This window comes from Crocodylus siamensis, chromosome 2, assembly GCF_052110815.1.
Source record: "Crocodylus siamensis isolate JL-2025a chromosome 2, ASM5211081v1, whole genome shotgun sequence".
NCBI classification, from domain to species: Eukaryota; Metazoa; Chordata; order Crocodylia; family Crocodylidae; genus Crocodylus; species Crocodylus siamensis.
Genome location: NC_143396.1, coordinates 186,175,893 through 186,188,413, shown reverse-complemented (window position 1 = coordinate 186,188,413; position 12,521 = coordinate 186,175,893). Strand labels below are relative to the sequence as shown.

General features: G+C 43.0%; 1 protein-coding gene across 4 annotated transcripts; it reads left to right on the top strand.

The window, feature by feature from the left end:
* The first annotated feature begins 249 nt into the window (after positions 1–249).
* On the top strand, positions 250–7,763 carry C2H11orf58 (chromosome 2 C11orf58 homolog). 4 transcript variants are annotated; one of them, XM_090032596.1, is made up of 5 exons: positions 250–406; positions 856–939; positions 3,146–3,206; positions 5,433–5,542; positions 6,412–7,763. In XM_090032596.1, the coding sequence occupies exons 1-5, from the start codon at positions 347–349 to the stop codon at positions 6,625–6,627; spliced, it is 531 nt and encodes a 176-aa protein (XP_089888722.1). In that variant the 5' UTR covers positions 250–346; the 3' UTR covers positions 6,628–7,763. The 4 variants fall into 4 exon arrangements, with proteins under 4 accessions (XP_089888722.1, XP_089888720.1, XP_089888719.1 ...); XM_090032594.1 differs by having other exon boundaries at positions 856–969; XM_090032593.1 differs by having other exon boundaries at positions 280–412; positions 856–969.
* The last annotated feature ends 4,758 nt before the right edge of the window (positions 7,764–12,521 follow it).

Sequence of the window (12,521 nt, the reverse complement as noted above, 5' to 3'; positions counted from 1 at the left end):
CTAACCCACAAGCCCAGACTTCCCCCCTCCGGCCTAAACCAGGCTGCTGCCACTACAGACAGGCAGCAGCTCCACCCCCCCAGTGGGCGGGACTCCCTCGCAGCGCAGCCAACCAAGGCGCGAGGCCTCCCTTCCCTCCTCTCCCGCCGCGCGGGGGATCCTGGGTCGTGGAGTCCTGCCACCCCCTCCCTCGCATGCCGGGCGCGGGGGGCAGGACTACAACTCCCAGCATGCGCAGCGGCCGGCCGGGACATTGACCCTGCTGACGGGGGCGGGGCGGAAGTGCTGCGCAGGGCTCGGCCAGCAGGAAGCGCGCAAGGAGAGGGGGGAAGGGCGCGCGGGGAGGATGAGCGCGGGCCGGGAGTCGCGGGTCCCGCGCGGCTTCAAGCGGGCCGCGTCTCCTGACGTAAGGGTGCGGGGCCGGGGTGGGCGCTCTGGCCCTGCATAGGGCCGCGGGTTCGAGCCCCCGGCCCGGGGGGGGAGGGGGCGGCGCCTAAGGGAGGTGGGGAGACTGCGTGCGGACGGGGGAAAGGGAAAGGGAGAGGGGGGAGGGGAGCGGGAGCGGCCACACGTGACCCTTGGTGCGCAATAAAGGCGCTGCCCCCGCACGTTGGAGCGCTCGGGCCCACCTGGCCCTCCATTGGCTGAGCCGTGGGGTAGCATGAGGCTCTGCCCTGTGACGTGAGTGGGGGGTGGGGGCAGGGTCAGCCAATGAGACGAGCAGGATCATAATGTGGGAACTGGACTCAGTGCTCTTCCAGCATCCCACAATGCTGTGCTCCTGGCCATGCTTTGACTGGGGTGGAGGCCCTGGGTAGCACGTGACCTTGAGTAACGGGGTGTCTTGTTTCCCAGCATGGATCCAGCAGCTGGGAGGCAGCCGACTTGGGCAACGAGGAACGGAAGCAGAAGTTTCTGCGGCTGATGGGCGCGGGGAAGGTGAGCCAGGGCTGCGAGTCACGGCCACGGGTGAGCTCAAACAGCCCAGGGTTTATTCCAGTGGCAGCACAGCTGCCTGACATGTTTCCTGCTCACTGCTTTTGGAGAGGGCCGAGGCTTTGCCAGAAGCGGACAATTTTTTTGTGATTTTAAAGATTGGATTTTTTTTATTTAAATCAGATTTTTTTATTATTCATATTTTTTGTTGAGATTCTTAAAAAAACCTGCATAAAGGTAGTTTTAATTTAAGATATGTTAAAGGGCAAAGATCGTCATGGAATAGGGATTGTAACTTCTAATTATGTATTATTTGAGACAATATATTCATGTAACCTTTTTAGAAAAAAGTTTTATAAATAGGTCACAGCAGGTCATGGACTGTATTAGGGGCCCAATCTTATGGGCTTCCCAGACACTCTACTATAGATTAGTAAAGATTAAAGAAAACCACTGTACCCAGTGGGACTCAATGCTCAGTCTAGAAGATCCCATTAAGCATCCCTGTGATGCTTAGTTTCAGCTCTGTGGATTTGCGTCTCCAGAGGTAACATCCTTGTTAACAGCAGTATATGTAGATAACAGAGGACAGGCCTTATCAGCCCTCTTGTCTCTCTGGAAGTTTGTGTATGCAGTCAAGCCCCTACCTCTCTAAAATTGCAAAGTTTCAGAAAGTTCAGTGAATGGAGGATATCAAATAACACAAATGCACTTTTTTTTGTAAAAAACAGTGATTATATTGAGGCTTCCTGACCAGTGATTTAAATTGTGATTTAAATGGATTTGATTTAAGTCAAATGCACCTTGGGCCTTGCTGTTGAGGCACATGGTGATTGGAGGCCAAAACTTGCTTTGCAATCCAGGGGCTTGGAGATAGCAGTACAGAACTTGTGCTTTCAGTTGTGCCTCTCTTGGGATGTTAGCTTGCTTTTGGCAAGAATGAGGTTTAACTTTGAGCGGTTCAAACCTACAGTTTGTGTTAGCATTGCTGTGCAACTGGAAAGCTCTGGTGTTATCTCTGAATACTGACAGTCATTCAGTGTTTCACATCAGCCTGCAAGATCGCGGAAAACATTTTCTAGCCAACCTAGAATTGGCATCTTCCAAAATCTTAATGTTTTGCTTGCCCTACAGAAAACAAGGAAAGGGGAGAGGTATTAGTCTCAGGCACGTTAAAGCCTTCTTTCTCCAGCTGCTTACATATGACAGCAGCTGGACAAGCAACAAAAATATGGCTTGAACACTCAGTCATAAAGCGTGAAAGTTGATTTCCTATAAAGGAGCAAACTTTTAAAATGCACTAGTTGTATATGAGGTTATCTTTCATGTGATCCGTGTAGAGGTGGTAGAATTACATGAGATGGTACAATCCAAGACCTGTATTTGTATGTGCATTGTACTATCCTGTTACAGATGGCTTTCATCATGACCTAAAATAGTAACTTTCTTTTTTTACTTCAAGGAGGAACTAAAATTTCACTTCCACTCTAGTTGCTTTCCTTGACAAAGCTAGAAAATACTGCATTCACTTTAGCGGGGTAGCAGTGGTGTATGAAGAATTGTTGGTTACAAGCATTACAACAGATTAATCCACATGACAATGACAGATTGTGTTCCCACAGAGGTGGCTACTATAAGATGTGGTAGCAATTCTTGTGCATAGGGTGACAGGCCAAAGCCCTCACAGCAGTGATTTAACCAATGCCACGTTCAACTAGAAAAGTACATACAGCTGAACGTTATGGACCCTCACATTTGATGTGCCCAAGCAGCTGGTAGCTTTCTGTTGAGTAAAAGAAGAACAGAAATGAGGAGAAATATTAAAAAAAAGAAAAGAAAGATGGACGGGAGGGACACCCAAATGTCAAATCCTTTACATGGGACTTGAACAAAAGAAATTGAACTCATGAAATCTGGCTCGTGACTTGAAGTATTGTGCTATCTTTTGTAATTTTGGCAATTACTGGTCTCCTTTGTCCTGCTGTCACACCAGCATTCTCTTCTCCTGAGGGTGGGGAATCTATGTTCTCACCAGTAAGATCCAGTTGAAACCAGCTTTTGTCAATAGGTGTGAAGGTGAAGCAGCCCATGCCTTAAAAATTAGTTGTCAGCAGAGGAAGGTAGGGGTTCCCCTCTCCAAGAGCTATGGAGACAAGTAGTGCTGTTGGAGTTCACTGTAAGCTCCAAAACAAACTGCATTTTCTTTTAGAGAGAACGCACTGGCCGCCTCGTTATTGGAGACCACAGATCAACTTCTCACTTCAGGACAGGTCAGTTTATCCAATAGTTGACAAAAAATTGGAAATCTGTAAACTTGCATTCATTTAGGGAACCAGAGCTTCCTTATAGCTTCCTAAATTTTAGCTTAAAGTCCTAAAAGCTGTAGATAGGACTGTAACTATACGCTTATTGTTAAAGTCCTTACGGTTGTCCTTGTACAGTAACTTAAAATAATGGTTTTCATTTGTGTGGCTAATGCTGAAGAATGCAGATCAGATTCTAAATCCCTGTATCTCCTCTTGTGTGTCTGAATAATGACTGAAAAGGGGTATTTTTGGTGAAAAGAATGGTTTGCCTACAACCAAAATTCAGCAAAGCACTAAATGCAATGCTTAACTTGAATGCAATGTATTGAAATGCTTTGCTTTTAAACATATATGCTGGAAGATTTTGCCGAATTGAGGTCTAAATTCCTCAGCATCACTTTCCTGGTTTAGAAGCAAAAAGGTTTATTTTTATCCACACCTTGAATTAGTTACAGCGTTAAGAGGCTGCATTCTCTTACACCTGATGCATTGCTGCCAAATGTATGTTCATTGATGCTAGAAGCTTGGGCATGGAACAGAACCCGCCTTGTGTTAGACTCTCCACTGAGTATGTAAACCTTAAAAAAAAAAGGGAAAAAAGATGAAGGGAAATCTATGACCTCAAAACTAAGCCAGTTTGATAAGAGGCGAATCACCGAACTTGTACAAGGTGCACAAGTTAAAGGTAAACTTTTTGTTTCTGATTGCAAATCTATTTCTCCTCAGACTCTTGCCTATCTCCTGGAAGCCGTAGTATCTGCAATTGTCAGATTTTAAACTGGGCTTGATTAGTTAGGCCAAAGTACAGAAAGGCTTTAGCACAGCTTGGTCATAGCTCTCTAGACCAGGAACTGCCAGGTTGCATTAAATATTTTTCCGATATGCTGACCCCCAAGTTAAAGCAACATTAAGTGTGGCCAGTCAAAATAAAGCTACTCATTCTGTAAGGGGGCTGGTGCTTCCAACCTGCCTGCCACTGCATATACGTTTCCCCCTCCTCCCTGTTAGCTAATTCAGATGTGTTTGCTACAGAAATTTGGAGTCTGTTTTTGGCTTTCTGATTGGCTTCTTGGGTGACATTTTGCAGGTCACTTTATCCCCTCTATTTTCATCTGCCTCGCTGTCATCTGTTTTTGTTTTTTTTCAAAGGAATAGGTAAGAGCTATTAGTTGGACACTAGCGAAAAGCTGTGATTAGGATGTGACAGGGTGCCAGGTCCTGCAGTTTTAAAAAAAACACTTTTAATCTGTTGCAACAGAAAATAACCTACTTACCACCATCCCACTTTCAACACTTGTCTGTCTTCTTCTCTGAATTCTTACAACACGAAGTAATCTATTTACATGTGTGGAAAACTAAGACACATCTCAGTTCTGTGCCCATTCTCTGTCTACAAAACCACAGAGTTCTCAGTTATTTTTAAAATTTGACCATTATTTTGGTAGAGGAAATAATTCCTTACTAACTTTACTGAGAAGTAGGATAGGATATGCAAAAGCAACTGACCTTGTCTGCTAAGCAAATATGAGAAGTAGGCTGATAAAGAAAAACGTCTAAGCAGCCTCAGTTTCATGCTGCTGAGGATTCAAGCAAGCATGAAATGGTCCAGGGCACAAGTAGTTGATCTAAAACGTAGCAAGTTGAATACAGAAGTGACGTTCTTGTCTTCTGTTGTCTATTTTAGTGGGCTCCTTTAGCATAAACCACTGACTTTTTTGTAGTGCGTTGATTTGTCAGTTTAGACCACACTTGAAGTATGGTCAGTTCAAGTGTGGAAGCTTCTGTTCCATGTGATATTTCAACCCTGCAGTGAAACAAATTTTAGTACTAGCAGGATAGGAAATTCTTAACTGGATTATATTGCGACAAACAGTGCATCTAGAGTAGATGCATGAAGCAGCATTGAATAGATATTATACTTGGTCATCTGTGATTAAAGACCCTTATGATAAGAGTATTTTACTTCACTCATTGAACAAATTAATTGGTCTATGTAAACAGATGTTTACACGGCTGACAAAGGTACGTAGTCTGTCGTAAGAAAGTGGTCAAGCCTATACTTTCTAAGACTGAAAATGTGTGCATGCAGTACTAAATTCTAAAAAAAAATAAATAAAAATAGTGACTTTGTGTAATCAGATGTCTTTGTTAATTTGACTGAACCATAACCAAAGTACACTGGACCTGCAGGGGAAGAAGACAAGAAAATGAATGAAGAGTTAGAGTCTCAGTTCCAGCAGAGCATGGACAGCACAATGTCAGGAAGAAATCGGCGACATTGTGGACTTGGTTTCAGCGAGGTAGTAAGTTACTTACTTTGTTGTTGACTCAGTTGTTCCAGTGCGCATGGAGATGACACTTGACTTAAGCATCCCACAGGTGTTGTCAGTAACAGAGCTAAATCAAATCTGCAGCAGCTGTTAGATACCTGTACTTGAATATAGAGTTTCCAGAGAATTCTTTGATGCCTACAAGATTCATGGTCTAAACAGGAATTACTTAAAGCTCTTCCAAGAGGGATCTTAAATACGCATTGCAAATATAAGGTAGATCCACATAATAGTTGTGTCCAAATTATCAACACAATAATTTGGGGGAATCCCAGGCCTTTTGGGATTTTTAATGGTCACAGATGTCTTCCATTTTTTCAAAATGGGCACCCCTACAGTGTTATCAGCACAGTGTCAAAACACCAGCTGGGGTATTTTGTTTATTGCTTTCTCAGGTGAGAGCCAGTCAAATTGCCCGCATCATTTTGAGAGATTCCTTTGGTAGAAGATGGAGGTGTCTTCTATGGGTTTGCTCACCTAAATTAACTTGTCTTTAGTTTGAGCTGATACAGACAGTCACAGCTTGAGATGCTGAGATGTTTCATTTATAAATATAGCGTGTTGTCCTAGGTTACAGACAAACAAAGCAATAATGCTACTTTAAAAGGTTTGGGGGACTTGCTGCTCGTAACTGTTCATCACCTGATTGATTGTCACTTGTGTTCACTCCTGTCCTTCAATAAATGAAATTTTAATACAGGTTATCTTTACCAGAATAAAACAGTAGTTTAAACTTGTAGTTTTAGCTTCCATTTTTCACAGGATAGGAATGGACACTTGAAACAGTAGAATGAATGGTGAAGGTTCTTGAACTACTGATAATGTGCATTTTATTTCAGCTGCAGGAAGGTGAAGAGGAGCAGGGTGAATGTTCTGGAGAGTCCCCAGAACAGGAAAGTCCAGAGGATACTGAAAGTAGCTCTGAGTCAGAGCAAGAGGGATCTACAGAAGAACTGCAAGCACCTGAAAAGCATGATGAAGATGATGCTCCTGAAAGCAAGAAAGATGTGAAAAGCAGTTATAAAATGATGTTTGTTAAAGCCAGTGGTTCATAACTGCAAGTCTAAGATCTCTTGTCTTTAAAGTACAGTACAGTAAGCCTTATTGTTACAGTGCAAAGTGAAGGACTGCTTACAGCACAGACCTTTGTATTATGATTTTAAAAAATGCCCTTTTAGATGACAAAAATAATAGTGTTTGCTTTCAGCTGCCATGGATGATATTTTCATGGGTATAAGGGTATCCATTTTTTTGTAAAGTGTTTAAAAAGAAAAAAAAAGTATTGGAGGAAGAAATAAACTTAGTTCCCAACTTACTTATTCTCTAAACCCACCCTCTTATTCCACTATACTTGTTGAATTTTTTTAAGATCCTTATTAAGGTGATTTATTTGATTAGCATTTTGGTTTGGATTTTTAAATATTTTGTGAGAGTTGCTGGATGCTGCATTAACGATGAAATACCAATGGCAACAATGCAATGGTGCATTAGAGCTTTAAACCTACAGCCACTAGCACTGCAATGTGGCAGGGTAGTCCAGGATCAATTATTCATTTAGGTTCTGCTACTGTGGATGCCTGTAACCATGCAGAGTCTCATAGGCTGTGTCTGTGTTGGGCAGGGTGAGACTTCAGAATTACATCTAGATGCAGGTGGCCCCTTTCTCACCTCCCCAGTCCTGTTTATAATAACAAAAATATATTGGGGTATATATTGAGACTAGCTTGACAGAGAAGACTTTTATTCATGTTAGGTAAAAATTGATGCTTGAAAATGCATGGTGCAGGGCTTTGGACACCTGTTTCTAGTATTAATATACAATTTTCAGTCCTTCCCTAACATAGTAGGGATATTTGGGGGATAACAATACACATTGAGTTTATGGCAAAGGAAAAAATGCTTTGTTAATGAGGAGCGAGACCTCAGCTCCATTCCCTTTCTAAAGGAAGCCTTGCAGCATGGGTAGAGTTACAGTGTGCGTGCCCCTTGCTTGAGTCACTTATGTGGAGGTACTTATAATTAACAAGGAAAGACCAAGCAATTTTCCCCTCTAACTTTCACTTTCCTTGTACAAAGTCCTAAGACTGTTAGCGGTTCCTTCCACAAAGGATTAAATATTTCCATGTCTTCTGCAAATATATTTTTGGTGTATTAAGGTAACTGTAATAAAATATCAAACTGCTATAGCATATGCATTTTCTCACGTGTTAGTTTAGTGCCTCAAATGGATCTACAGCTTATAAAGAGAAACAGAGAAAACTCAGCTCTTTTATGAAAGAGTAGCAGAACCCTAGACCTGCATTCTTGTTCAGCCTTGTTCCCTCATGCTGGTGCTTTGTATCTAACAAACATTGGCAACATGGTTGTTTCCATAATACTGTTAGTAACAGCCAACTTGAGAGTTTAAAGTTGTACTTTATGTGGACAGAATATTGAAACCGATTCAAACTTTGCTCTGAAAGATGTGACTTTGAATAATTGTTACATTATGGGTGGAGAAAAGTATGGAGAAACACTAAATCTGAAATTGCCTTGAGCAGAATTTAATTTATGTTCCAGTCATTTAAGCATAACTGAGTTGACTTTAAAAAAAAAAAAAAAAAAAAGAATCATAGATTCCGTATTAGGTACAGAGAAGGATGGGAGGAGGGAAGGAAATGCTGATTGGATCCAGAAATTTTTGAACTCCATTGGTTTTTAGAAGCATAGTAAAGAAATTAGATTGTGACTGACAATCAGAATATTTCCCCTTTCATACCCTATTTGATCTGCTTTACGTTTCTTACTTTTTTGCAAAAAAAGTAACTTTTGCCCCCTTTTTTTTTTAATACTTGCCTGAAAAAATACAAATTTCAAAGGTGATGCTTATTCATTTGGGTGCAACAACAGGACAGTAACAAAAAGCTACAAATTACTTTGTTTTATACTCCCTGGTATCAGAGTAGGGTTTTTAGGTTACTTCTATGTATAAAATTCAAAAAAAAGTGATTGACTTTTGATCAGATGTTGAACCATTGATTATTTCCTCCCACTGTTTTTAATATGTAAATATATTTGGAAGAGGAAAGAGAGGTCATGCTGTTAATGCATGCTGGATCGTATCCTCATTGGGTGATAATGTCACCTGCCATTTCAGGGCTTGCCTGTACAGAGGTGCTTGGGAAAAAATGAGACAAATTAACTAAAGATGCAAACAAATGTGTAGGTGGCTACCTTCATTCAAATGTTAAAGAGGTCTTAGTTTCCCTTGGCTTAAGCCCTTTAGAAGATACATTTACAAAGCAGATTATTATAGGAGCCTATGTGCTTTCAAGGTCTTGTCTGAACTAACACCTACAATGAGGGAAATATATGTGAAGTTGAAAGGTGGTTCACAGCAGTGTCAATAAAAATCGCTCTAAAGGAAGTACATATAAAAGTAGTTGTCCTACCTCTAATATTTTGGCAACTTTTCTGAGCCTACTTTATGCCCAACAGCTGGGCTTTCTACACTTCAGAAGGTTGAAGTCCAGCAAATATCAACAATCCCACGCTCTCCAGGTTTTACCCCATGCTCATAATGATGGAGCCAACATCCACACAGCCGATCAGTTCTGGAGTCCCATAATCAAGTTCTCCAGATGGTACGCCTTTCCTGAATAGCCTCTTCCAATGTTTGTCATCACTATTCTTCTCCCCAGAACATCCACCAGTGGTACAAAGGCAGATTTTTTTAATGCAGCCAGCAAAACAAAACAAAGCAGTATAAATTGTATATCTGGCTAGACTTGACTGTTTTAGTCATTTCAGCAAATTAACAAGATTAAAAATTCCAAGCCCTAATCCTATAAATTGTTGTATACTAGCACACTGCTGCCCCCACAAAGTCTCATTCCCTTTCTGCCAAGCATTTAAACATTTCTTTGAAGCCTTTTTTTCATACTTGTTTAGGTAGTGGAAAAAACAGGACAATGCTTTCTATATCATTCTGCTCACTACTAATTTACTGAACACAATCTGAGAGTCCTGGTTTGTATGGGGCTACAATCTGCCTGTTAACAGCATCACCGAGGGACGATGTCCAAGGTGTTGGCTCTGGATTTGTGACTCAGATTCCTTGTTCCAAGCGGACCCAAACCTTCAGACTGACCACAGACTCTCCATTCAATAATATACAAATTTTACTAATATACAGTGATGTCAGATCAGAATTGTTCAAACAATTCTGTTTGTGCCAGTCCTAGAGCTGCACAGAGTCAAGGTACATCTGGCCAGTATACAAGCTTCATCCTGAGGTTCTCTCTTGAATGTTGGATGTCAGCAGCCTGGAGGTCAGAAGCAAAGCCCTTCCCCCACAACCCACCCCCAGTAGGGTGGATGAGATGGGCTGGTGGTGTGCCCTCTGTCCATGGTAGCCTCGGGTTCCCGTCTTGGAGATTCTTTTCTACTCTGAAATCCCTCCTTTTGTAGTCTTTCTACCCCTCTGACGACTCATCGTCTCCAGGCATCATTGATTGGTCTCCGTGTAGTCATTATACTGTCCACCTTCTATCCTGTCAGCATATCCCTTTGTTTTACGAACGATTACATGCACACATCCTAATTTGGTACATCTACCAAAACCAGAAAACCAGAAATGCCTCTGCGGTTTGGCACTGTGACCTGGTGCCAATGTGACAAAGTCCCTTATGTTATGGAACTGTGGTACATGTCTTCAATTTCTCAGCATGTGTCTGCTTGCCTGCATCAGGCACAGTGAACCTTGAAGCAAACTGTCACAAACAGACTTAGAAATCAAGTAATCCTTGCCATTCCCCTGGACCATTGTTCTATTAACTATCTATTTTGCCTACAGGGCAGTTTCCAAAAGCACACCTCTAAATACCATTTTCTAGCCATCACAAGACACGTAGTGCTCCCTTGCCTACTTATGCACTGTTGCTCAGCTAAGGAAAGTAGGCAGCACTGGGAAGGGGGAACTCCAACCCCGGCACTGACTCCTCCCGCCCTGCAGCCCTGAGTAGTGGCTCCAGCCCCGCAGGCCTATGCTGAGCTCCCAGGTGCAGCCCCCTACAGCTTGGAATGGGGCTAGGCTGACAGCTCCCAGCACCCAGTGCAGGGCCACAACCACAGCTGCCCTATCCCAGGAGCAATTCCCATGGCCTGTCCCACCCTGCCCAAGGTCAGAGCCAGGAGCCCTGGACCCCCAGGCAGTGGCTCCAGCCCCATGGGCCTATGGGCAGTGGCTGCTACAGGGAGCAGGGCTGGTCTCTCCTGCCTACCCCTCAGCAGGGCTGAAGCTGGAGCCACTGGGGTGCAGGTGGGACTTGCCTGCCCTGAGAGCGATTCCTACGGCTTGTCCCACCACGCCCGGGGTCAGAGCCGGGAGCCCTACATCCCCAGGCAGTGGCTCCAGCCACCCTCCCCTGGCACCTGTGCAGCCACCCCTACTATGCATGTTGCCACCGTCCTGCCCCCACCGTGTCCGGCTGGAAACCTGTGCCTCAGGTAATCAGCACAGCAGCACTTTTAGCTTACTGGCACCACCCATTTTTCAGTTCAAATCCCTGTTACCTGGCACGAGTGGGGAATAAGCCATTCCCCGCTTGTGCCAGTTAACGGATTTGAACTGAAAAATGGGTGTAAATCAGTAAAAACTGAATGACTTAAAAAAATTAGGGAATTTATCAGTAAAAAAAATGGTAAAAAACGAGAATGCAGAACACTAAGCATATTTCACAGCCTCATCTTAGGATCAACCAATTTGAAGCGTGTCTGCACAGGTATTAGCATAATTGTATCAGCTCTCAAAACAGAGGGCAAGCTCACCAGTTGGAATCACCTTGGAAACGTAGGAGATAACTTGCCTAATTTTGCAGGCATCTAACTTGGCATGGAAGAAGTTCCCAAGGTGTTCTTATGGGCACTGGGCTACATTAAATGAGAAGCAGAGGTCTCGTTGCTACTAATCTTGGAAATCACTTACTGCACCCTGGGTAATTACATTACTCTCAGAGTGCTCAGTGGGGAAATTATATTCATCTTTACTTCTTGTTCTGGGCTCAATACTGTAAGCAGGAGAGTCTGATCCGGCAAAGAACTTACACAAGTTTTTAATCACACTTGAAGTGGCAGCTGCAACAAGATTTGGGTATCAAAATTCTACAACTCAGAGAGCAAAATATGGTTCTTGTATTTTGTTTCCATCTTGCTATATGGCTATCAAAATTAGAAAGCTAGCAAAAGGTATGACCAAATAAGCCTTAGAAAATGACTAGCAAGTAAATTGGAATGAACAACTGAGATTTGTCAAAGTTCAAAAGCTCCTTCTATCTAAAGTTACGTAGAAGAGAAGATGGAAAGACTTAGGATGTGTTAAGAATGAAGACAGAGCATCTAGTGTGGTAGGTGTGCTGTGGGGCACCTAAAGGAATGTATAGGAGAGGCAAGTCAAAATCTCTGTCAAATACCAAGAGGCAGAAAACTCATGGGATTTCATGAAGAATATGTGCAAAAAAGGCAGTAGGGACGTGCGAAATTTTGCCGGCAGTTTCATTTCAACGCTGTTTTGACTCATTTCAAGCTTGAAACAGCAAAATCAAAACGAAACAGAGCGCTTCGAAACAAAACGAGGCAAGTCAAAACATTTCGAAATGTTTTGAGTCTGGAAGCTCAAGCTGGGCTTGCCTGCAGGGAAATAGAAACAAAAGTAAGGAGAGGGAGGGGGAAGGAGTGCTCTCATTATGGACTGTGTAGTTGGCCAGTGACTGTCGTCCTTTCCTGAGGTCCCTTCCAATCCCAGTGCTCTGGGGGAGGGATGGAAAAACTGCATAAAAGGCAGCATTGTTTGAACTGAGCTGCTTTCTGTCTTGGTGTCAGTTACTGAGCTGCGTCTTCCAGCAGCTCAACAGTGTCAGACAATAAAGGCTATCATTCATTTCCTACTTGCTAGCCTAGCAAGTCTGATTCA